The 26,467-nt window shown below is 41.6% G+C and overlaps 2 protein-coding genes across 5 annotated transcripts in view; both read right to left on the bottom strand.

Moving 5' to 3' along the window:
• Nucleotides 1-14,657, bottom strand: part of PHAF1 (phagosome assembly factor 1) — a 30,633-nt gene extending 15,976 nt beyond the window's left edge. Inside the window, exons 1-4 of one of the 3 annotated variants that reach the window (XM_042968806.1) lie at nt 14,602-14,653; nt 14,387-14,507; nt 6,655-6,737; nt 1,873-1,956 (exon numbers count right to left, since the gene is read on the bottom strand). In XM_042968806.1, the coding sequence (XP_042824740.1) occupies nt 1,873-1,956; nt 6,655-6,737; nt 14,387-14,450 (231 nt within the window). In that variant the 5' untranslated portion in view covers nt 14,451-14,507; nt 14,602-14,653. Of the gene's footprint in view, nt 1-1,872; nt 1,957-6,654; nt 6,738-14,386 lie in introns of all 3 variants that reach the window. The other 2 variants (XM_042968807.1, XM_042968808.1) reach the window with 2 other exon arrangements.
• A 9,074-nt stretch (nt 14,658-23,731) lies between these two features.
• The window catches only part of CBFB (core-binding factor subunit beta), a 53,392-nt gene continuing 50,656 nt past the window's right edge, over nt 23,732-26,467 (bottom strand). For both annotated transcript variants that reach the window (XM_042970520.1, XM_042970519.1), the window contains exon 6: nt 23,732-23,886. In XM_042970520.1, coding sequence (XP_042826454.1) covers nt 23,864-23,886 — 23 coding nt within the window. In that variant the 3' untranslated portion in view covers nt 23,732-23,863. The remainder of the gene's footprint in view (nt 23,887-26,467) is intronic.

The following is a 26,467-nucleotide window of genomic DNA, read 5'->3' as shown; positions in this document are numbered from 1 at the left end:
AGAGAGAGAGAGGGAGAGAGAGAAAGAATGCCAAGCAGGCTCCGCGCTGCCAGGAAAGAACCCGACGCAGGGCTCGAAGTCATGTAAGACCACGACCTGAGCTGAAATCAAGAGTCAGACGCTTAACCGACTGAGACACCCAGGCACCCTGAGAAGAGTATTCTTAAGTGCTTGGATGGAGGGGCAGGCACATGGGTCAGGTCAAACCTGATGCTGACCAAGGGCACCTGAGAATCACTTCCTCAGTTTCCAGAGGCTCCAGCAGGGTCCCAGACCCTCCTCTTCATAGGGACCCCACAGAAAGCAGAAGAGAAGGTTCTAATTACTTCCTTTCTCATTCAAATTGTACTTCTCATTCTTCACATTTCTCCAGAGTGTGCTCACACAATTTTCTTCAGCTTTTATGACATTTATTTCCCATATACATCAACAGAAGCTGTCATTTCTACTCCAGTGGCTATCATACACTGGTAATTCAGGGTTAAAAGCTTGGCAGACCACTCATCCTCTGTCCTTCCTTTGTCTCACTGGGAAACAGTACAGCTCACAGGCTTAAGTTGGGAAATGCACGGGAAGCATTCAGTGATGTGCCTAATCTGTACCAAGTACTCACTTAATATTTGATACTGTCCTCATCATGCTGTGATTCTATGATGGGCTGCCTGGACATCCCCTTTTGCTGTCCATGTAGGTTATTTCCAGCTTTTCATTACTATGAAAAGCCCTGCTATACGTATCTGTCAACATTACCTTCCTTATAATCTTCTGGGGTTATGTCTCCTAAAGTGGACGTACCTAGCTAAAACAAATAACTCTTTGTAAAGGTGTTTCCAGATTAATTTTCCCTGATTTGTAATGAAGCCACACTGATGACCATTCTCTCCCTTTTCCCACTGTGAAACTTCTGGTCAGTGAAGACAGGATGACTGAGTCCACAAGGAGAGGCAAGGTAACTGTGGGGCTAAGAATGTTCACGTTTGCTTTTGAAAAACCATCATGAATGAAGAATTCCCATTCTGTGTACAGATTCCTTTTCCATGTTCTATCTTGTCTTCTTAGGAGCTCACTTGTGATGGGATGATGAGAACTAGGAAGTACCCAAGTCTTTTGGAAAGGCTACTCCATAACCTAACCAGGATAAGCACTCTGGTATGCCAATGCCCAGAGCCACATTCAACCTTGTGACTCTGAGGCATGAGTCTGGTGTCACATGACTAATCTGTGAAGCCCAGGCATTTGTAAATAGTGTATTAAAAACATCCTGGAGTGAAACAGGTGTTAGTAAATTGCACTTGAACTTAAGACAACCCTATACACTATCAAGTTGTTTGTTTACATATCCTCAATGGGGTTAAAGAATCAATTCATCACTGGTGGTGTTAAGCTGTAAATTCCAGCATTTTAGGAAGAACAGTTGCGTTTTTCACCTTCCAAGTCATATTGCTTGACCTAAGAATGAAGTAAAGCAAGATACAAAAACCTGACTAAAGTCTTTTGATCCTATTCTGCAGTTAGGCCCCATTTTTAGTACACCTGTTAAGATCTGGGATAATCTGTGCCAATAGTTAGCTCTTCTCTTGCTTTCCTTAAGTTGAAGGACTTAGAATCCCCCTCCCCATAGTATTCCCCAAAGCTTTTAACACTCTTTCCCCTCCACCTCTGTAGCCTATGATTGGAGTCCCTCCCAGCCACTTTCCAACCACCCCATCCCAAGCTTCCCTCTTTTTAGAGGAACAGGCACAGCTTCCAGTCCCCAGTACTGTCGTACACCGAATCACAGGAGTCTACCCCCACTTATGAGTTTCAGAAACATCTCACAATAGCACGTAGTAATCCGCCTGACATGAAACTTTAGTTGTCATTCACAGTTACCTTAAGCCTCTGATTGAAAGCATCAAACAGCAGTTTGATCCCGTCCTGAGTCAGGTTAAGGATGAGGTCATGGCTTAGAGGAGACTGCAAAACAAAAATAAAACACTCAACAACTTACTCAACAGCACCTACCAAAAACTCACAAGTCTAAATGCAATGCACAGAGAATATGTAAGTGCAGACAGCCCCTCCCTGGCCCAACTAACAAACTGTTGTGTGAATGCAGTGTCTGCTACTTCCAGCCTGAAGCTGCTGCTTCCTAACACTGGCTGAAAAGAGACTCCTTCTTCTAGGCTTTGAGAAATAATACCTGGGGGAAAGGGCCAAAATTATGTGAGTATGTAGGCCATTTTCTTTTGAGGGTCAGGGTCCACATCTACAGCATGGGTTTCCCTGTCAAACCTAGAGAGCAGTCAATGAGGAACGCAGGCCATGTAAAAAGGTCTAGTCAGGACCCAAACTTGGCAGGTAATATTCAATGCATGTCAGCTGAACCTATGTCCATTTGTTCCCAAGGTTGTCTGTACCATCTACAGAAAACATATCCTATACTTTGACTGCTTCAGGCCATATTCCAGGACAAAGAAATACTTTGTGATGTTTATGTATGAGATGATACTCTTACTCCTTCCTTCCTTCCTTCCCCTCACCATCCCATATCACATGTGCTTCTTTCTGTAAAGCCCAAATCTAAGATCTAAGGAGTCGTATTTCTACATTTGCCCCTTCTAAGTCCTGGGGGGAAGGGAGCAGCAGCACAAAGCAGTGAACAGAGCTGGGCTTGGGTACGAGTGAGCTGGTGACCTTAACTGACTCTCAAAACTTCTCTGAGCTGTAGTTTCTTCATGGGAGTAACATCATCTCTTCCCTCTAGGGTTGTTGTGGGAACGGAGATAGTAGGTCTAGATAGTAAGGTAGAAGGCACCAAGCATAGCACTGAGCATACAACACTGTTTCGTCACATTTGTCTCACTTGCCTGCTTCTGTTCCAGTGCAATCAATTCAAGGACTCGACATCTGAAGACACTCCACAGCCCTAAACCAAGCTGCCCCACAGAAGAAAAACACCAACATCCAAAACCCTGCCACTCCTTGAAACTGGCACAAAGCTCTCAAATGTTTAGATAAGTTTCTTTATAGAGCCTCCCAAGGCAGGCACAGTGAATCAAAGAAGTGTGGCTGTCAGAGACAGAACTGTAGGCTGGAAGGCCAGGTGCCATTGGTGTGGGCCTCAGTGGAAAAATTCTCTCCAGAGCCTTCTGGGATTAGCTAAGACTATCTCCTCCCTCCTACCCCACTGATCTTCACAAGGTAGCAGGCCTAGGAGGTACCACCATGCCTGGCAAACACTAGAAGAAAGAATGTTGTAATTTTCCAGTAGGTCTGTATGAATGTCTAAAACCATCAGGTCTCAAGCAAGATAATAGAATGATGAACTCTGACCTTAGGTCACTTATTCTCAACCCAGAACACATTTCTAAGAGGGCTATTCCACAGCATTAAGCAGGATGAAGCAACCTTTTAGCATCCTTCAAGATCCTTGTTTGGAGTAGGAACAATGGGAGGATTGGAATTTTCTTACACTCTCCCAAGATCTGATCATTTTTCTCCCGGCACTGTTACAATTCAGGACATAACTAGATAATTTTCAAAAGCAAGTAAATTATCCTCACAATCAATATTTTACTAGTAAATCCTAAGTATCTTTGGAATCAAAATATACATGTACTATATGGTGTTTAAGCAGGCTCTTCCAGTGATCCCAGAATTACACAGTTCTCCATATGAAATAGTTTAGTAAAGCTGTTTGCTCCTAGTCATTCATACTTTTCCCTCTAAGAAAGATGGGACCCACTTGATATGCACATTTAACCTCCAAGGTGTGATTTGCTAGAGATAAGAAGATATTTCTGAAACATTTAATGGGGCCAGACTATTCTTTGCACTTGATGGGAAGCAAGAAGACAAATGGGAAGAAATGGAAAGGAAGGCAGAAGAGGACAGGACCCACATTTAAGAAGCACTATATCAGAGCTCAGAGCTCTGAGAGACCATCTCCTCTTGATCCTCTTCAAAAGATTATTCTATTACAAGGAAACAATAACCATATTACAGAAGGAGAACCAGACTGGTTATTAACTTGTCAAAAGTTGCATAGCTAAAAAATGGGAAGAACAAGGATCTGAACCAAGATCTGGGCTCAAAAATCCATGTTTTCCAACTGATTCCAGCTCCTTAGAAGACATAAGGGAAAATGAGCTTAATGCTAAAACTATTTGTACCCAAAGGTCGGGACAACAGACAACAAAAGTAGTGATGGAAGATATAAACTTCATTCTTAAAAATTTGTTTAAAAAATTTAAAGCCGGGGCACCTGGGTGGCTCAGGTGGTTAAGCAACTGACCTCGGCTCAGGTCATGATCTTGCAGCTCCTGAATTTGAGCCCCACATTGGGCTCTGTGCTGACAGCTCAGAGCCTGGAGCCTGCTTCAGATTCTGTGTCTCCCTCTCTCTCTGCCCCTCCCCCATCCACACTCTTTGCTCTCTCAAAATAAAACTAAACATTAAAAAAAAAAAATTAAAGGGGCACCTGGGTGGCTCAGTCAGTTGCATGTCCAACTCCAGCTCAGGTCATGATGTCACAGTCTGTGAGTTCGAGCCCCATGTTGGGCTCTGTGCTGACAGCTCAGAGCCTGGAGCCTGCTTCAGATTCTGTGTCTCCCTCTCTCTCTGCCCCTCCCCTGCTCTTGTTCTGTCTCTCTCTGTCTCAAAAATAAATAAAAAAACATTAAAAAAAGAATTAAAGGGGCACCTGGGTGGCTCAGGTGGTTAAACGTCCAACTTCAGCTCAGGTCATGATCTCTTGGTTCATTGGTTCGAGCCCTACATGGGGATCTGTGCGGACAGAGCCTAGCCTACTTTGGATTCTGGGTGTCTCTCTCTCTCTCTCTCTCTCTCTCTCTTTCTCTCTCTCTGACCCTCCCCCACTCATGCTCTCTTTCTCTCTAGAAAATAAATAAATAAATAAACGTTAAAAAAAAAAAAATTAAGAGGCACCTGGGTGGCTCGGTCAGTTAAACATCCGACTTCGGCTCAGGTCATGATCTCATGGTTCATGAGTTCGAGCTCTGTGTTGGGCTTTGTGCTGACGGCTCAGAGCCTGAAGCCTGCTTCAGAGTCTGTGTCTCCCTCTCTCTCTGCTCCTCCCCTTCTCATGCTCTGTCTCTCTCTCAAAAATAAACATTAAAAACACTTTTAAAAAAATTACTAGTTTAAAGCCTATGTTCAATTTTATCTACTCTTGGGGTACCCAAATCTGATTTAACTGAATGTGCAGGAACCTAAAAGCTCAAGAAACAAACCCATTATCCCTATTTTGATAGTTGCTAATTGTCATGAGTAATTCCCTCATGGTCTAATACCGAAAGTCAGAGTAGGTTAGGGATGATCTGAGTGCAACAAAGTGGAAAAGTCACCATTCTTCACTTTATAAATGAGGAAGTACTTTGGCACTGTGGCTCAAGGCACCTTTGTCCTACTCCTAGAAGTCCTTTGTTCCGTGTTAGGTACCACAAAAATATCCAAGAACTTGCTTGGAGATTATGCATTCCCTGTCTCATGAGGACTCTTCACATGGGAACTCTTTCAGTAGGCTGGCAGAGGGGTATTGCACTGAAGAAAGTAATGTCTGGACATAGATAAGAGGCTCAACTTTGACTAGGCAAACTGGAAAGACTCACAGAAATCTCACCTTCCTCTAATCCACAACATTTTTCATGTCGAAAATAAACAGTCATTTGCTTTAGGATTTGAAACTAAATGGGACAAATGGAACTAAAATAATCAAAATGGTACTTATAAGGTATCAGAAAAGACAGTGAGAACATCCTGTAGCCTAGATAGGCTCAAAACTATTCCCTGAGGTTTGTGACACATAGGACACCATAAAAGTTGCTACACACAGCAACACATGGTCTGTGTCACAAAAGAATCATAGATTTCAGAGTTCAGAAGGGAGATTGCATTTTTAAAGAGACAAGAAGCATCTTATTTCTAAAAGCCCATAATAAAACAGTCCCCAACTCTGCTTATAAAACCAAATACAAAAAATCCTGATGTTCAGAAAGTTCTCTAGTGCTAACGTATACACTCTTTCTGGAAACAGAAAAGTTCTTTGTAAGCACATGCAACATTATATTATAGGTGTTAATTCCTGGCACAACTGACCAACATTTAATAGAGACCACCATAAGTCAGATAAAAAAAAAAAAAAAAGAGTAAAATATGTCCATTAATTTGGAGCCAATATTTTGATATATGATCTTATGTATCAGTTCATTCTCACCAAAGGAATGAGCTACACCTGTTTCTTTTCAAGTCTGGAGTGCTCTGCACTGCAACAACTCTGAACACAAATGAAAGCAATCAACAAAGCAGAAAAGACCATTTTAAACACAAAAGTAGAAGAGGCAAGCACTCTAGAAGACAAGATAGTCCCTGAGGTGACCTCCCACTGAAATGTCCCTAAGGATCAGCTAAGTCAAACACATCAAAAAACAAGTTCAGTTATTATTGCCTTTCCAAACCTGACAGCACTACATTATCAAGACCAAAAGTTTCAGAGTCAAAATGTACTTGGTAACTGACCAGTGCTGGAGATTCTCCCATTCAAACACACTGACCCAGCAATTCCTGCCAGTCTGCCTCTCCCAGAGCATCAACCTCTGGAGTGACTCAACGATTAGGAATGCTATTTCAGTAAACAAATCAGCTACCACTCACCTGTTCACTGTAGAGAACCTGGACATTTTTGATGATGCGACAGTGCTTCTGAAGAATGGCTACTGCTTGAGCCAGAGGCATTCCTGAAATAAAGCAAGAACAACTGTGTGGTTACCTGGGCTATCCATTTACTGACATCTATCTTTGTACTAGACATTAGACCCTGCAGTAAAACCTGGGGTGGGAACAGGGGCCATTAAGGTCTACAAACATATGAGTAAATAAAAGTTCAGTAAGCAGCAAAAGCTAGAATAAAGTCAGCAGCAAGTACTAAGGGAACAGTTGGGTTGTATAAGGGAAGGGAGTGAATACACAAAAAAGATTTCTGGAAATGGGAACTACTATGCTGATCCCAAGCAGAAAAGGGACTCAGAGAAGGCAAAGTCAGCATGAACCAAAAAACAGTGAGAAAAGCACTGACTGCATGACTCTGGATATGGAGACCAAGGTTCTGGTTCTCACTCTTCCGTGAATTACATATAACCTAGGGCAGGTTCCTTCCTCTCTTTCTTTCTGGCATGTCTCCTCATCTCTCAAATGAGACTCTGCAGGAGCACATGACTTGTAAGAGCTCATTAAAAAATTTTTTTTTTGTTTATTGAGAAGAGAGCGAGAATTCTAAGCAGGTTCTGCACTGTCAGCACAGAATCCAATGCAGGGCTCAATCTCACAAACTGTGAGATCATGACCTGAGCTAAAACCAAGAGTCAGGCGCTTTACCGACTGAATCATCCAGGTGCCCCTGGATGTGTGATTTTTAACTTTTTATTTCTAAAATAATTAATTTTTTAATGTTTATTTTTGAGAGAGAGAGAGAGAGAGAGAGAGCGAGAGAGAAAGATGGAGGGAGGCAGGGAGGGGGGGAGTTTGGGAGAATGGGGGAGGACCAGAGAGAGGGAGACACATAATCCAAAGCAGACTCCAGGCTCTGAGCTGTCCGCACACAGCCCAACGCAGGGCTCCAACTCATGGACTGCGAGATCATGACCTGAGCTGAAGTCAGACACCTAAGCGACTGAGCCACCCAGGTGCCCCAATTTACTTTTATTTAACTTTTTAAATGAGCCCTTAGAGGAGCACCTGGGTGGCTCAGTTGGTTAACTGTCTAACTCTTGGGTTTTGGCTCAGGTCATGATCCCAAGGTTCATGAGACTGAGGCTGCTTCCAGCTCTGCAGGCTCCTGCTTAGGATTCTCTCCCTCTCTTCTCTGCCCCTCACCTGCTCACTTTCTCTCTCTCTCAAAATAAATAAATAAACTTAAAACATCACATCTACCAGAATCAATTCGTTTTACTAAAGATTTCACTGGATCCTTACTTATCAACCCACAAATCCTCTAAATCTTAATACCTGATTGTTGAACTCATGGCCCATTGTAAACAAATTTATATATGCACCCAGTTTAAGAAATCCAAATGCCAACAATATCTCTAAGATCCCAGGACTCCCAGGGAATACCAAAAAGTATGTTTTCAGAGTCCATTATATTTCAAACAAGAAGAAACTCAAAGAGAGACAATCCAAAACAAAGTCTCAGACAAAATCCAAAGACTCACAGCTTTCTGAATCCAAGGACAGTATTGTGCTATTCACCACTCTCTGGATCCCCAGTACCCAGTACAGGGCTGACCACACAGTGGCTGTTGAATAAATATTTATTCAGCAAAGCTGAAGGATTATGGAGTAGGTAATAAAAGAAAGGGAGAAAGAGGGACCACCATATGACCTCAGGGAAGCACACAGTGGCTCACATTCAAGATCAGTTTACCTCTGATCTTCGGACAGATGTGCAGAAAAGAGCTTGCATACAAAGAAAAAGAAGGTTATAAAAATGCATGGTCTATCTACATTTAAACAATGATCTAAACTTGCCTTCATTTGATGGTCCATTCTATAATTTGAAGAAAGTTGGAGGACACCACACCTTAACACAGGCTCTTTCCAGCCTTTGGTAACATAGGGCTTGATACATAGTAGAAGCTTAATAAATGTTTGTTGAGAATATGAACAAGTTGGATGCATCACTCAGCTTTGCCATTCCTGAAATGGAGAAGCATCTATACTCTCCCAGAAGGAATGGGCAAACATCATGTGGAGAAGACAGATAAGCTTGGTTATGTGCTGAGAAACAGAAGGCCACATGGTTTCTCTCACCTACATGGCACAAATCAGTTTCTCAAGAGGATTCTTCTCCACCTAACTACATCAAATCCCTGGCCTTGGAATCTTCAGATCCTCAGGTCTTGAGTCATCTGGGGAGAAACCCCATCTGGAGGAGACAAAGCAGCTACAATGACCAGTTGTCACACAGCTGCTGATAAAGGAAGGCTACAAAAGGCCTCTAAAGGGAACCAAACATATGTATGACAAAGACACTAGAGCACTGTCCAGTCGGAACAGAGTTACCTAGACCCAAAAAAGGGTATGGAGTGTATGTCAGCTTTCTAAACTGTATACATCCTATGTATTACAGATCTCATCATTTGTCTGCTTACAACCCTTCAATGATTTCCCACTACGGGGTTATAAAACCCAAACAGCATGTCACCACCTAAAGTCCCTGAATATTCTCGATCTTATCTACCTCCATCTTTCTTTCCACTGCTCATCATGCCTCCCTTTGTTCCCAGCACATTTGTTAAGCTCTTTGCTAACTTAGGCCTCTGTGCTAGCTCAGATTCTGCTGGAATGTCCTTTCCATGGTTGGTTCCTTCTCATTCTTCAGGTCTTGACTCACATCTCACTTCCCCAACTGCCTTATCTAATGAAGCCTCCCATCCTATTTATTTTTTTTTAATTTTTAATGTTTATTTAATTTTGAGACAGAGAGAGAGACAGAGTGTGAGCAGGGGAGGGGCAGAAAGAGAGGGAGACATAGAACTCAAAGCAGGCTCTAGGGTCCGCACCGTCAGCACAGAGCACAACGTGGGGCTTGAACACACAAACCAGATCATGACCTGAGCAGAAGTTAGATGCTCAACCAACTGAGCCACCCAGATGCCCCCTGTTTATTTCTGTTAGTCTCCCCTATACCTTGAGGATAGAAACACTGCCTGTTTTACTCACTGTCATACACCTAGCACCCAATCACCATGCCTGGCACAACAGTAGGTGGTCCTACATATCTGCTGAACTCTAAGTGAAAAAAAGCTATTATAGGACATGTAGGTCCTGTACCATAGACCCTGGTGACCACTGTCTCACTCTGAGCACCCTCATCTTGTCTCTACTAACACCATTCTTTCTTGCTGTTCCTCTAACTTCCCCCAGATCTCTATGATGGGCAATGTTTCCTTCTGCCCATCCTTCATACACTCATCCAACCAACCACCTAGTTTCTGATTCATATCTTATTCTGCTTTCTATATATATATCTATATATCTATATATGTACATAGACATCTACAGGCAAATAGGGCCACCTGGGTGGCTCAGTTGGTTAAGCATTTGACTTCGGCTCTGGTCATGATCTTGCAGTTCCTGAGTCTGAGGCTGCATCGGGCTCTGTGGTGACAGCTCAGAGCCTGAAGCCTGCTTCAGATTCAGTGTCTCCCTCTCTCTCTGCCCCTTCCCTGCTTGTGTGCTCTCTCTCTCTCAAAAATAAACATTAAAAAAAAAAAAAAAGGCAAATAAAAAGTTAACAGATTAAAAGAGACTTTTTCACCTTCTTTTCAATCTGAGTTCTCCTCTGTATTCTGGGTCTCCATACCTCTAATATCTACCCAACCACTCAAGCCAGAAACCTCTAGATTCCTTCTCCTTCTCCACCTCCCCAAATCTAGCCTCTAACTTTCTTCCTAAACCTGTGTCTGCAACACATTTCACTAATAGATACCCTCTTTTCCAATGGACCCAAAAGCTCCTTGACAGTGTCCCAGGCAGCTATCACGAGAAAGAATTGGGAATTTGGAGAACCCATTTTCTTCTTCCACCAGTACATCACACTCTCATTATAATACCAAACTGCTTATAGTTCCCTACACACACCATCTTTCCCAGTGTTTTGTTTTGAATTTGACTGTAAGATTTATGTTTATGGAGACACCGTAGAAGAGAAATCTGGCGGTAGAATTTCCTATTTAAAAAAAAAAAAATTTTTTTTAATCTTTATTTTTGAGAGAGAGAGTGAGAGAGAGAGAGAGAGAGAGAGAGAGAGAGAGATACAGAGTGCAAGTGGGGGAGAAGCAGACAGAGAGGGAGACACAGAATCCAAAGGAGGCTCCAGGCTCTGAGCTGTCCGCACAGAGCCCGACGTGGGGCTTGAACTCACCAACTGTGAGATCATGACCCGAGCCAAAGTCGGACACTCAGTCGGTTGAGCCACCCAGGCGCCCCTAGAATTTCCTACTTTTAAGTTTGTTTGTTTGTTTGTTTACTGAAAGACAGAGAGAGAGAGAGAGAGCGTGTGCGTGCAAGTGGGAGAGGGGCAGAGAGAGAGGGAAAGAGAGAGAATCCCAGGCAGGCTCTGTACTGCCAGTGCAGAGCCCGATATGGGGCTTGAACTCAAAAATGATGAGATCATGGGGCACCTGGGTGGTTCAGTCGGTTGGGTCATGTTCTCATGGCTAGTGAGCTCAAGTCCCACATCAGGCTCTGTGCTTACAGCTCAGAGCCTAGAGCCTGCTTCGGATTCTGTGTCTCCCTCTTTCTCTCCCTCTCCCCTGCTCATGCTCTATCTCTCTCTCCTTCAAAAATAAATAAGCATTAAAAAAAATAAAAAACAAAAACAAAAATAAAAAACAAACCATGAAAGCATGACCTGAGCCAAAGTCAGCCACTTAACCGACTGAGCCACCCAGGTGCCCCATGGCAGATTTCTGATAGGGCTTTCCTGGTGCTCACTGGCTCCAGGAATGATATTGACTTCTGTAGTTTGATAGGAAGCCCTCCCTGAATCCCATCAGGTCAAGTCCCTTCTCCCCTTCCAAACCACCCTACATGACCTCTCCCTCATTTTAATAAAATGAACTATTTCTTTATCCCTTAACCCACATGAGACTAACTTCTTCAGGGCACAGGAGCATTTCTTATTCAACTTTTGATGTTAGTAAGCAGAGTCCGCAGGGGTACATATGTTGCCTTCAACAGAGTAAGCCTTCAGTCTCTCTAGAACAATTCAGAGATATGCTTCTACACCAATACATTCTCCAAGTCTCACTGAAAACATTTCAAGTTTGCACTGCCTTTACTTCACCATTAGTCAAGCCATCAGTGGCATTACCAGAGAGTCCTCTTTGCCTAGGTTTGCCTTTCCCTATGTTGTTGGCATTTCCCTAATCTCCCAACATTACACAAAGGCCAGGAAGGCAGCCAAGAAGCTGGATGCAGATCCCCACTGTGATGCCAGGCAGATGATGGCAAGGGCTTGATGCATCTGCATTTGCAGAGATTCCAAAAAGAAACCTAGAGACAAAGCTGAGTCCATCCTTAGAAGGGCAGAGTGGTGGGAAGCAGGGAATCCCTGTTCAGCTACCTACTTTTCATCATCTCTACCTTTCTGAGTCTGCTCCTCATCTGGGAAATGAAGATTACCTTACAGGGCTGTGGTAACTTTAGTTAAGCACTGCCTGGTTCTCTAGGAATGTAATTCTAAAGCATAGATCCACCTTAGACCTATCCCTACCTATCAGCCACAACAGCAGCTTAGATGTGTTGAGGGCTGGGAAGAAGACTGAGAGAGAGAAAAATCTTTTTTTTTTTTAAGCTTCAGGAAGTTAAAAATGATCATCATCTCTCAGGCAGACATGATTTAAAAATGTGGATTTTTAAGATCCACAAAAGAATCATCAAGGCCAAGCTGCCTCTATGAGGTTTCCCTCAAAGTTCAATTCTGGGCCCACCGTACAGAAATGCTGTTTTGGGGGTACCTGGGTGGTGGCTCAGTCAGTTAAGTGTCTGACTCTTGATTTCAGCTCAGGTCATGATCTCACAATTCACGACATCGAGCCCAGTGCTGGGCTCTGTGCTGACAGCACAGAGCCTGCTTGGAATTCTCCCTCTCTTCTCTCTCTGCCCCTTCCCCCACTCGTCTGAGCACTCTCTCTCTCAAAATAAATAAATAAACATTAAAAAAAAAAAAAAAGAAAGAAATTCTCTTCTCACTGTTGTTATTTAGACAATTTGAAAGAACTACCCTAACCCTTGATTTCTGGGAACTGGCAAAGTTAGGAGTAAGGGTTAAGGTATCTAAATAGTTGACAGAAGAAACTTTGCCCTTCCACCCAGCTTTTTTTTTTTTTGAAATCCTGGTTTCAAATAATACCTTTATTTTACTTCGAGTAAACTCTGGCCCCAACATGGGGCTCGAACTCACAACTCCTGAGGTTAAGAGTTGCATGCTCTACTCATTGAGCCAACCAGGCACCCCTCAACTTTTGGCCAAGAGACTACCACAGAGATCCACAACCTAGTCACACCATCAAGTACAGTTTGAAGCTATGGTTGTGGTTCTCACTCTGCCCTGTGAAGTACTGGTATGAGAAGCTGTGAGGGAGGTTCTTTCTTAACTAGAAGACAAACAGCAACAGCATGACGAATGGATCTGGAGGTAAATATATCACTGGCCTCCCAGTCAAATTCTTGGTGCTTCACAACAGGCCAGAGTGTTTCACACCAGCTAAAATTTGGGGAATAACTCTGCAGGTGTGGTTTAAGTTATGAGAGAAGTTGGCTACGACCACTCAATAAAACTGGCTCAAACCCAGAGGCTTGTAGTTCAGTTAGTTCTTGGAAACACTGAGCACAGTAGGGTCCTACCAGCATCTATCCTCCAGTTCCTCATTTATGCTATCTCCATAGATGAGTATTCCAGATTCAAGGATAAGCTATAGCCCAAAGGAGTAGGTGACTCAGCCCAATAGCCCAAATTAGTGGGACAAAAGTTCAGATCTACACAAACAGCACCAACACCTGGTCCACACCCCTTTTTCCTAGTGCTGGATAAGTGTAAACACACAGTGGACTTACTGAATGCACATACTTCTACACATAAAGGCAGCGACGTTGGGGGTAGTTAAAACTGGCCCCAACCCCCAAAAATGGCCAAACTGCATTTTATACAAACTGAACGTTACTTTCCCTGAACTCTTATGTCATTCAACCTTCAACTCTCTCTGCTAAGGTCTGGGTTTAGGATTAAATCACACATCGACCACATTAAAAACAAGAAACAAGTCACAATTTCCTTTAAGATACAAACTCTTCTCACCTCCCTTGACTAGATCCCTAACACGTGATTATGGGATCTAAGCCTAGGTTTCCCCTTCCGACAAGGCAACTCACAGCCCAGAAAAGCAAAGGGAGACAGACTACTGTGGCGTTTTAGAGTGTAACTTCTTAGCTATTAAGGGTGCAAAATAGAAATAGGAAAAACAAAAGTATGGACCCTCAGATCCCAAGGAGGCATACTTGAGGTAACTACGCACAGGGAAGAAGGGCCTGGCCTTGGGTAAGTGTTTGGGGCGTGTCCACCATTGTTATTATTACTACCTTACCACTGCCCCAGGAGGAGCCCTGCTGAGGCCTGAGGCGAGGGCATCTAGGCCAGGCTGAGCGACAGACGGGTGGGTCTGGCCGGTAGGAGCAGGTAAGTTAGTGCCTGGAACCCAAAGAGCTGTGAGGACGGAAAAGACGAGGAGCCGCGGGCGCAGGGGAGTAAGAGGCAGAGACCAGAGGCAGGAAGGGCCTGGAGAGAAGAAAGAAGCATAGTCCTGAGGTAGAACCCCACACTCACCCAGCGTGAATTCCCATTGCTCGTTTCCCAGAGAGCGCTCCGGCACCACCTCCAGATCCAGCATTGGTTCAGTTCGCCGGGCCGAGGCGGCCTCCCTGCAGCAACGCAGACGGGACCGAAACTGAGGAGACAAAGCAGCGACTAACCCGCCGGCTCCGCCGGCGTGGCTCTCTACCTGCTCCTCGACCGCCGGCGGCACTAACCCAATACTACACCTCAGCTCAGCTCAGCTCAGCTCGGCTCACCGGCAGCAGCCGCGGCGGCAGGGGCAGCGGCGGTAGCCGGAGCGTCTGCGGCAAAACTGGCGTGCCGAGCCGTAAAGCGTGACGGGGGCGGGGCTAAGGCGAGATTTCAATCGCGGGGTGGGGGGAAGGAGCCCAAGGCGGAGTCGCGCAGGCGCAAAATGCTGTGAAAGTCGCATAGTGGCGTGAGGGAGGCCAGACAGTACGACGCGGAAGGGTGGGCGCTTGCATAACGAGGGACCCCGTACTCCGTGAACCCCCACATCTGCACACCACACCATACACGTTTTACATGTCTGCACAAAGATGTGCACTCCAGGCAACACACAAATGTGACGTGGTTACACGACATCTGTCTGCTGTCTACACGTATGTCCTACTGATACTCACTGGGCGCAAAAGGCGACTTCTGAGGGTGCAACGTCTGAGGCCCAGCGGGGAGGGAGGACACGGACTTCAAAGTGAGTGCGTAGTGTGCTTGAGTGTTTGGGTAGGGGCAGGGAGGTGGGGTAGAGGGTTGAGGAGGGAGGAGCTAGGCCAGACCTCCCATTGACCTAGTGCAGATGTACACAGCCTCCTGGGGCCGGTATCCAGAGGTCGTTGGCAGCAGCTCAGACTCTAGCCAGAGCCAGCTTTGCCGCCAATGCTGTGTGGTCTTGACCAAACCTCTGGTGCCCTTTTTGCTTCATTCTCCTCATCTATAGGTCGGAGGAGGGGCTCCTCTAGCCTGTTGAACCTGAGCTTTTGGTCCATGACCTGGGGCACTCAAAAACTACAAGGCAATCACGACCTCTTGTAAAGCTAAATCTTCATGGAAGCAGATTCTGGATTCTCACAACCACCCTGAGATGTCAGATTATATACCTCACTTTACAAGCGAAAAAAATGAGGCACAGAGAAGTCAATGGCCTTGTGATGCTAGGCGGTAGAACCCGAGTTCTTTACATTACACTGCCCTTCGAGGAAGAATTTTAGCAGAGTAGAGAATGACATGCTAAATTCTCAAACTGGCTTGGTAGGAATGTAACTTGGGAGGCTCCATCAAAACTTGAAGTCACTGCTGCTGGCATTAAAACAACACGGAGAAGGATGTCCATTGCAGCATCATATGCCAAAACAATATAACTGAGTCATTGAGATGTACATCAGTAGGGAAGTGGCTAACTAAACTGTGATATAAATATATACATATATATACATATATATGTGTATATATATATATATATATATATACACACACATATATATAAAAGAATGCGTTTAAAAATCAGAAGTACGTTATATCCCTGTATGCTGATTTAGAAGGAGCTGTAAGAGAAAAAAGGCAGGTGTAAACTGTACTAGTATGTAAAAACAAATAAAAGAAACATTGGTCATACCGAAAAGAACATTCCTGGAAAGATAAACAAAAATTATCAATAATACCTAATACAGGGAGAGGCTCAGGGTTAAGGGGGACATTTACTTCTTACCATGCATGGCAAACATTAAAGATGTAGATAGGCTATGAGGCACCTTGGTGGCTCGGTTAAGTGTCTGACTTTTAATTTTGGCTCAGGCCATGCTCTCACAGTTTGTGAGTTCGGGCCCAGAGTATGGGCTGATGGCATGGAGCCTGCTTGGGATTCTCTGCTCCTCCCCAGCTCTCTCTCTCAAAATAAATAACTATTTTTTTAAAAAAAAGATGTAGATAGTTTGGATTATATGTGGATAGGATAGGTTTAGGAAAGGTTAGTTGGGTGGCTGGCCTAGAATAGCATGGGAATAGACCTAGAAAAAACTTCTGGCATTGGTGAGGATTAATCTTAGTCAATCTAAAATGTTTGAATTGAAATAAAATCCAACCCGACTAAGACTTGTTCTTAGATTAAAAAAATACTTGGAGGGATTTATTTTTGGTGAACAAAGAGGGGTGGGGCAGGTCGTGAGGGGTGTGGGAAAGACAGAGGCAGAGAAAGCCACATGGATGACAACATGAAAAAGATTTTTAGTCTGGAAAATCCAAGTTACAGGAAGAACAAGGGCAGGGAAGCCCCTAAGAAATTTCCTATCGGGGTGATAGGCAGATAGGTTTCTGTGAACAATGTCAGTCAACAACAAATGATTATCTTTGCTCATTGTGTTATCCCCAAACCTTTGGCTTAAGTGCGATCTACCTAGGTTTTTGTCAGGGGTGGGAGTGACAGTTCTGGGATGGTGATCTGGGAGGAGGCCATTGTTCAGAGCCTGGTACACGGCTCGGAAGTATGAGGGGCCTCAGGGGAGTAGGCCAACTTGGGAGAATGTCAGCAACTGCCATTCCCATCACTGAGGGTGAGGATGTTCAGATATATTGAACTGGCTGCTGGTGGACCACTAAGAGGGAGCACAGGTGGTATTTCAACAGTTTAAGCTGGGCAAGCAGGGACCTTCTCAGCTTAGAAAATGGATGTGAAAATTAATAAAAGGAAACTTGTTTAGAATGGAGACAGGGGGCCAGCAGGGGGAGCTCTCACATCCAACCCCTGATGGTCAAATGCAGACCCAAGGAGACCAGGCGGACCTTGTAAATCCACATTACTTTACTATTTTACTAACCAAGCAGGTAGAAGAAAGGTTTCCTCCTCTCTGGGCAATAGCCTAGCCAATAAGAAACTGTCACAACTAATGAAATTTTAGGAATTTTAGGGCAACACAACCAGCCTGATAAGAAAAACTGGGAAAATTGTCAGAACTGTACATTTTCTCAGGTTTGAAATGTCTCCACGCCCACTAAGCTACCCCTAAACTCTCTACTGGGTCACTACATGATCAATAGGACTTCGTGCTTCTAGTCTTCTCTCCAATCAACCAAAATGAGCTTTTTTAAGAGTCCATTCGCTCAAGCTCACAACCTCTTAGTGGTTTCCTGTTTGCCTGTGGGAACAGCCTCAGTGTTTTAACATGGCTTAAAGGTCCATTCAGCACTGCTTGTGATCCTCCCCCTGGCCTAAACTGACCCTTTCAGATTTATCTCATGGCTGCAGCCTCCTTCATTTCCATGTTTCAGCAATACTCAACTGCTCTTAGTTTCTCAAACTTACCATACTCATGCCTCGCTGCCTGTAATACTTTTGTCACCTCTTTGCTAATGTAATGTCTTCCATTCTTGAGATTTCAGGTCTAAGTCTAAAGGAAACCTTTTTTGACCTCCTAGACCAGGTTCGATGTACCACCTAACAGTCAGTGCTTGCAGTGTAACTTAAATGTTACTGCTTTTGGGGGCATCTGAATGGCTCAGTCGGTTACATGTCTGACTCTTGTTGATCTTAGCTCAGGTCATGATCTCATGGTTTGTGAGTTCAAGCCCCACATCAGCTCTGTGTGACAGAGTGAAGCCTGCTTGAGATTCTGTTTCTCCCTGTCTCTACTTGTGCTCACGAGTTCTCTTTCTCAAAATAAGTAAACATTAAAAAAAAAAAGTTACCGCTTTTGGTCAGTTTTGAGCTTTGCTGTAGGTTTTCGAAGGGAACTATGATACGTTTTAGGCACTAGATACTCATTTTCCCCCCAATAATCCTAGCAAGTAGTCATACTTTAATATTTTTTTTTAAAAAACAGTAATAGTAAGCCTCAACATTTTCCTTTTTTATATTAAACTGACTTTTTTTGGTTGTATGATCTATGTCCATCTCACAATTTTTATATTGATGTGAACCAATATATGCAATTAAAAACCTAGTAGCCACATTAAAAAAAGATAAAATTACTATCTTTAGCCCAATACATCAAATATCAATATACCCCGCATACAAAAGCATGATCATTTATATGTAATCAAAATTAAAAAAAAATTAGTGAAATATCTTACTTTTTTTGGTACTAGATCTTTGCTATCTGGTATTGTTAGCAGCGCATATCAACTCAGACACTAAATTTTCAAAGGCTAAAGTGTAATAGTCCCCTAAAACAAAGTTTTAAGAGAAAAAATATTTTATATTGCCTCAGTTTTTAAATTTAAATAAAAAATTAAAATCAGATCCAGGGGCACTTGAGTGACTCAGTCAGTTAAGTGACTCTTGGTTTTGGCTCAGGTCATGATCTTACTTTGTGGGATAGAGCCCTTCATCCGGCTTTGTGCTGACAGCATGGGATGTGCTTGGGATTCTCTCTGCCCCTCCCCCACTCATACTCCCTCTCTCTCAATAAACATTAAAAACATTAAAAAAAGCTGTAGGAGTTCCAGCTACAAGATAAAGCATCAACTTAGCTCTCCCACTTAAAACCCCCTTCCCTCAAAACTTTCCCTGATTGGCTCCCTTATTTAGGTCCCAGCAAAAATGTTACTTCCTGACACATCTTCTCTTCCCACCCTAATTCTGCCTTTGTATGACCTAATCACCATTTATACCATGATGCTATTTTAGTTTATTCACAGCCATCTATCACCTTACCATTTAACTAATTACTAATTGTTCCTCTGCTCCAGCAGATGTAAACTTCATTAAAGAGGAACTTTGTCCATTTTATTCATCTCTAGAAAACTGCCTGGCACATAGTTGGCTTACAATAAATACTTGTCAAATAAAAAAAAAATAAACATTAAAAAATAAGTTCCTTGGTTGTACTAGCCCCGTTTCAGCCGTTCTATAGCCACACGTGGCTAGTAGCTACCATACTGGAGACACTGTGGATAGAGATTATATTCTCTAATCAAAGATTTCTCTTTGTCTTTTCTACTCACATTTCCTAATGTTTCTGAAACCTGAATAAGGCCAATGATGACCCTAAGTTGCTGAAATTAATTCTGAGAGTTAACTAATACAGCAACTGTTTAAAAAGTATCCTATATTTTAAAAAGCCAAACTATGGGGCCCCTGGGTAGCTCAGTCTGTTGAGCATCTGACTTCGGCTCAGGTCATTATCTTGCAGTTTACGAGTTCAAGCCCTGTGTCAGGCTCTGTGATGACAGCTCAGAGCATGGAGTCTGCTTCAGATTTGGTGTCTCCCTCTCTCTCTGCCCCTCCCCTGCTCACACACACTCTAAATTAAAAACATTAAAAAAAAAAAAAAAGCCAAACTACCATTTTCATCCACAATCCCATCCCCCATTTGTAATTTTTTAGCCTAGACACATTTTTGGAATGCTATATATGTATATGTGGTAGTGCTCTAAGAAAGAGAACTATTGCTATCTAGAGTTAATCATGCCTTGAAATCTGCTTGCAAGACTGAAATATTTGGGAGATCAAAACACCAATGTTGTCTTGTAATACCCAATTATACACACACACACACACACACACACACACACACACACACACACGGCAGTGTGGCTGTGGTGGTTTAAAAATATGTCCACAAACTCTCACTATACCACCTTTGAAGAGAGATGAAGCTTAATACTCCTCCATTTGAGTTGTGGGCCTGACCTAGTGACTCACTTCTAACATAGAATATGGCACTCCAAGATTAGGTTATTAAAGACTGGCTTTCATCTTGAATCACTAGCTCCATGGAAATCAAGCTGCTAAGCTGTGAGCTGTCCTATGGAGACACTCACATGGCAAGGAACGGAAGGAGGTCTCCATTCCAAAACCTAGCAAGAAATCAAGGGCTTTCACCCAATGGTGTCTCAGAAACTGAGGCCAGACAATGAGTGGGCTTGGAAGGGGACCCTTCAGCCACAGGCAAGCCTGGAGATGACTGTAGCCTGGGCTGAAAACTTGACTCTAACCTCAGAAGAGACCAGAGATCAGACCACTGAACTTCGCTTCTTCCAGCATTTTTTTTTTTTGAGAGTACACAAGTGGGAAAGAAGGGCAGAGGGAGAGAGAGATATAGAAAGACAGAAAATCCTAAACAGGCTCTATGCTGAGCATGGGGGGGTGGGGAGGCTCAATCCCACAACCCTAGATTCATGACCTGAGCCAAAATCAAGAGTCAGATGCTCAACCAACTGAGCCCCCCAGGCTCCCCTGCTTCTTTCAGATTTCTAACCCATAGAAACGGAGATGATGGTTATTGTTTTAGGCTGCTAGGATTTGGAGTAATGTGTTATGCAGCAATGGATAATTCATACAAGGGCTTATAACTTGAAAATGTTCCCCATTGCCAAATAAAACATAAATCAATTAAGATACTTATTTTCCCAAGTAACCCAAAACTGGCATACCCAAATACCCAGTTCTAGAGACGATATACTTACTAAAACCATGATGCTACTGCTCAATTTTTGAAATTAACCCTCATTATTCTTTGGAATTTTCCTTAATGGTACCAGTTCACCATTTGTATTTGTTATTTGCAGTAAATCTGGTGGTGAATAATGAATTGTTTCATTATGAATCAAGCTTAAGGCATGCTTCTAAAGTGAAAGGCTGGTGTAGGAAAAAATGCCAAGAAAAGTCCTAAGCTGGGGCGCCTGTGTGGTTCAGTTGGTTAAGTGTCTGACTTCAGTTCAGATCATCATCTCAGTTTGTGGGTATGAGCTCCACATCGGGCTCTGTGCTTGACAGCTTGGTGCTTGGAGCCCACTTTGGATTCTGTGTCTCCCTCTCTCTCCCTGGCCCTCCCTGGCTCACGCTCTCTCTCAAAAATAAACATTAAAAAAAAAAAAAAAAAAGTCCTAAGTATGGTTGATATAACACCAGCACAATCAAACTAAGTGTGTATTCCTAAAATGACTACCTTGAATAATGGTACTAATCTGAATGTGTAATTTTTGAAATTCTTCCTCTCCTGCAAGGTCAGTACTTCATAGTTGTATCTCATAGGATGGGTATATCAAACCAGATTTTTAAAAAACCATAATATACATTGGGCACTTGTATTCTTCGTGACAGTTCTATTAAAGGCTTTGTTTGAAATCAGTGGAAATGACCACTAGATGCCACTGTTGTTAAGGTTTAAAAAAAAAAAAAAAAAAAAAAAAGGGATGAAAGAACATTTCAGAAACAACCTAAGTCAATTTTCATGTCATAATGAGCACCAGAACAGAAATTGTTGGATGATGTCAATGAAGAGCCAAGAACTTTTTTCACTACACATAAGTTTATTGTGAAAGTAAATTAAACATACAAACATACAATATGGCTAATGGTGGCAAAAGCAATCTGGCAGCTTAAGGCAAGTTTTAATGGAGATGAATTTAGAAAAGATGATGCAATGATGTAATTTTGTTTAAATATAGATCATGGAAAAAATATCAAATTGCATCAATAACTTAATAAAAGTTTTCAAAGCCTGCACTACTGGAGAAAAAGGGCTTATGATCTTAATGCCAGCATTAAGACAGATGGAAACAGCACTGTGCTAAATGACAGGAAGAGTCGAATATTTACAGAAGGGTGGCAATATGAACATTTAATAACATTTGATCTTAGTTACCGGTGGAATGAAAGCCCTTAGCTAGAAGCAGTAGAGGAAAATGTACCATCACCATCATGTTATTAAAAAAATTAAGTGCAGAAGTCAAAAAACCAAGGAGCTCTGTGATAAAGTAACCTTAAAACACCACTTTAAGGGCCACTTAAAAGGTGATTCCCTCAGGGGAAATTAGGGCACTGAGTGTGTAAACATGTGAATTGCACAACAACAAATACCAACCAAATTCATTCATAGTACTTAGTTACACAAGATCAGCATGGTCTGTTATGATGCATTATTGTTTATAACAATTTAAACACACTCCTTACCATGCATGACTTCAAATATGTAACAAATATTTTTATTCTGAGATACAGGATATGTTTATGAATCATAAGACCTATATACAATGAAAGTCACACCTCCCTCATCAATCGTGTGTGTGTGTGTGTGTGTGTGTGTGTGTGTGTGTGTTTTAAATGCGATGACCTTATTCATACTTCAGTTCCTTTTCTGAACTGACCATGTCAGTTTTTCACTCTTTAAAATAATGCCATTCTATTACGATAAAATATATTTTTGCAAAAATTCAGAAATGTAGTAACATTTAATGAACGTGACCATGAAAAATATTTGTAAGGAGGTTCCAAATGACTTAGCACTTTTTTCCAGTCTTGTATTAAAAAAAAAAAAAAAAAGTTGCATTCAATTTGATAGTGAGCCTATTTTAAAAATATTCTTATACTAATTCATCTCAAAAGGTTCTATTAATAGTTCTTCTGGAAAATACCATATATATAACCTGTGAGGTTTTTCCCAGAATAATTAATGAAGAAAATGTATCCTCTGCACAGATGAACATTTTCTCTCTAAGACTAATCTTTCATCACCCAGCATTGTTTTTACAAAAGCATGCATTATAAAATACACATAAAAGCAGCTATCTTAAACATGATTTTAATACAATATTACCTTGGTAGCTGATTCATCACTGTCTCCAGTTTAATATGCTGTTACATACATGAAGGAGCTCCAGTATCCCTTTTCTGATTGACTTAAAAAAAAATCCCTGAATAAAACAGAAGCCAGCCTGTGACTTCTTTAGGCATTTCAGTAGAGTATTACCATCTATGGAGAGTATCTCCACACAAACTCATGATTACAGAACAGAATGTAAAACAGATCTGGGGCAGATTAGAGTTAATACCAATTAAAATTTTTTATGTTTAAGGAGGAAAGAAAAAGGAGCTGATTATCAACATTTAAAAGGATACTGCAACTTTAACAACTGTAAACTTTGTGTTAAAAGGCTGTGGCAGACAGCTCTATGCTACTAGGTCTTTAGCTTGTAAATAATGCAAACACATCAGCAGTTTTAAAATGCCATAGACTATAAAAACACAGAAACAAAACAAATAACCAAGAATGTCTATCTAAAATGAAGCTGTGTAACCAACACATCTAAAATTCCAAAAATAATTAGAACAACCAATTAGGGGGAAAAACCCTCTGAAAAAATTTTAATTTCTTGACTTGTTTTTAAATGACATAAACTTTTAAATTAAAATGGAGGAAAAGAGCTTTACAAGTGGATAGTTTCAACTCATTTAAAATAATGCCAACAAGGTAAGCTTGCATAGAAAAAAATGTCAAATTACTGGCTACATGCATACAAAATTAGAAATGCAGGTATTATAATCATAGTGCAAAACCATGGCAGTTTGTGATGTCTTGTTACTGCCTAAGGTTGAGAAATAGACTGCGGTACCTCCAGTTATCACAGTTTCTGGTCTTTTAATGATTATTTCTGCTGACTAGAAACAATGTAAATGTAAAGATAGGTGGGCACATCTACTGTGCTAATTAACGAAGTTTGAGGTCATCACCACCACCTAAATTGGAACCAGGACTAGGGTCTTGTTGTCTTCTTGCCTGCAATGACAAAATTATAATTTGGGGTCAAAACATGTTTTGAAAATCAAAGTGCTAGATAAATACAGTATAAGACACAGTAGCATTTAAAAAATGTTTACAACCATCTTTACATGTAAGAGGAAAAAGAACAATTTAAATTATGTATTAAATATTTTGCTAAAGTTTCCAAAAAACCAAGAATAAAAATCTCATTATATTCAAAAGAACATTATCAAAATATGTACTATGTATAAAAGAACAACAAATCCATGTTTATAGTTTTTGGACTACAGTGTTAAACACATCATCCATTTACCTTAGAATCAAACTTCCCCTTTGAATAATAGCTGACACTTACTGAACACGAACTATATCCGGGGCACTGTTCTAAGCACTTTTCATAGATGAACTGATTAAAACCCTGTCAGCAACCTATAACATAGGTGCTACTGTTTATCTATTTTATAGTCACACAAAAGTATAGAGTCTACCAACTGTATGATTGAATAATGTAGTAGTGAATTTCATCTTACACAATGCCATCTCTGCCAACCAAGCTGTAACTAAAAATCTCTACCTCCAATAATAAAATCATTAGTATGGATAAAGAATTGGCTTAAAAGCAAAAATGGATACTCTTAGAGCTTCCACTAAGAAGAATTGCTTCAAAGAGGTCACAATCTAAGAGTACAAGTAAACAGAATTTTAACTCCTTTGGTTATATACATCAAAATTGAAAGGCCAGGTTCTATTTTTCCAATGTAGAAATAATGGACATGACTGTATTTACAAATACCTTTATATGATTGCATAAATATGGAGGAAAGAAAGGAGTACAACACGAAAATTTGTTATTTAATAAGTGCAATTCTTAAAAAATAACCTTCCCCCCCCCCCCAAAAAAACACCCCAAATGCAATTCTTAATGAATAAATTTGAGTAAGGGCCAGGCACCTGGGTGGCTCAGATGGTTGAATGTCCAACTCTTGATATTGGCTCAGGGCATAGTACCAGGATTATGGGATTGAGCCCTGTGTGGGACTCTGTGTTTAGCATGGAGCCTACAAAAGATTCTCTCTCTGACTCGTGCTCTCTCTAAAAATATAATTTTTTTTTTAATAAAATCTAGGAGCGCCTGGGTATCTCAGTTGGTTAACCCCCAACTTCAGCTCAGGTCATGATCTCACGGTTTATGAGTTTGAGCCCTGCATCAGACTGTCTGCTGTCAATGCAGAGCCCGCTTTGTATCCTATCCCCCTCTCTCTGCCCCTCCCTGCTCATGCTCTCTCTCAAAAATAAATAAACATTAAAAAAATAATAAAATAAATTGAATAAAATTCAAAACAAAACAAAATAGGGAAAAAATTACAGTCCCTGATCCATTTACATACACAGAAGTATTTTTATAACAGTATTACCAACTAAGAGGTTAGACAATTATAAACACTGAGGTTTTCAAGTTTCACTTTAGAATAAACATTTCTAGTTAAACTGATGGCGAATTACTTAATAGAGCACATCTAACAACTAACAGGTCCTGCATGACACTCTCTGCCACTATTAAGTTTTTATGGAACCTAGTACCCCTGTGGTTTACATACAACATTAACTCTCAGTGTCTTTCACAAATTCCAATGTGTGTTTCCTACATAAGCTTTCTTCAGGGACTACAAATGTCAGTGGAGCACAAATGTCTGACTGTATACAGAACCTGTTTCCTTCAGCAACCATGGTTAGATGATATTATACACTGGCAACTCCATCTTACCAGTAGTTCAGGCACAAAAGCCTGAGGTCACCCTAACACCTCTTTCTCTCACACTCACCTTTAGATTCTAACAGCTCTACATTAACCATATTCTGCATGTGACCACTTCTAACTGCCCCCACCTCTCTCACCCCAGTCTATGCCACCACCATTCTTAATCTGGATCTTCTCTGGAGTCACCTCTGATATATGCCAGTAGCTGAGACTTCTTCAAATTACCTATGCAATCTTTAGCTAAATGGAATACTGTACTATTATCGCCAACCGATTCTTCATTGTCTGTTTTTGGCAACAAATCTAACCAAAATCTAACCAAAAGCTGAAACAGTCTCATTTCAGTTCTTAAGATCTAAAACAGTTGTTACAGAAAGAGCATCCTTGACCTTCAAACAAGCATCTAAACAAATCATACTTGTACTGTATGATCAAGTTTTAGTCAGAAGCTCCAGCTGTGTCATTTCTCAAGAGGGTTCTGTTTAGACAGAAATGAACCTTCCTTGTTCCTTTCAAACAAATCAAATAAAACCCAACACTAACTTCTGTAGTCCTTCTTATAAACATTGATAGGAGATTTTAACTATTTTTTATTAGCATACTGCTCACTGACTGAATTTTAGCCTATTTCTTTCAATTAACTAGTCAGGTTAAAGTTACACTGCATGGTACAGACTGAAAAACCAATGGAATGCATATTCACCAAAAACAAAAACAAAACCAATTTGAGTTTCCATGAAGAATCAATGTTAAATGTAGTGTAAGGATGGATCGATTCTGCAAAATCAGAGATGGTGATTTAAGCATCTGGTTTCAGTCAATGAAGGTTAGAAAGGG

Source organism: Panthera tigris, chromosome E2 (assembly GCF_018350195.1).
Source record: "Panthera tigris isolate Pti1 chromosome E2, P.tigris_Pti1_mat1.1, whole genome shotgun sequence".
NCBI classification, from domain to species: domain Eukaryota; kingdom Metazoa; phylum Chordata; class Mammalia; order Carnivora; family Felidae; genus Panthera; species Panthera tigris.
Note: the sequence above shows the minus strand (reverse complement) of the source record. Positions and strands in the feature narration are given on the sequence as shown.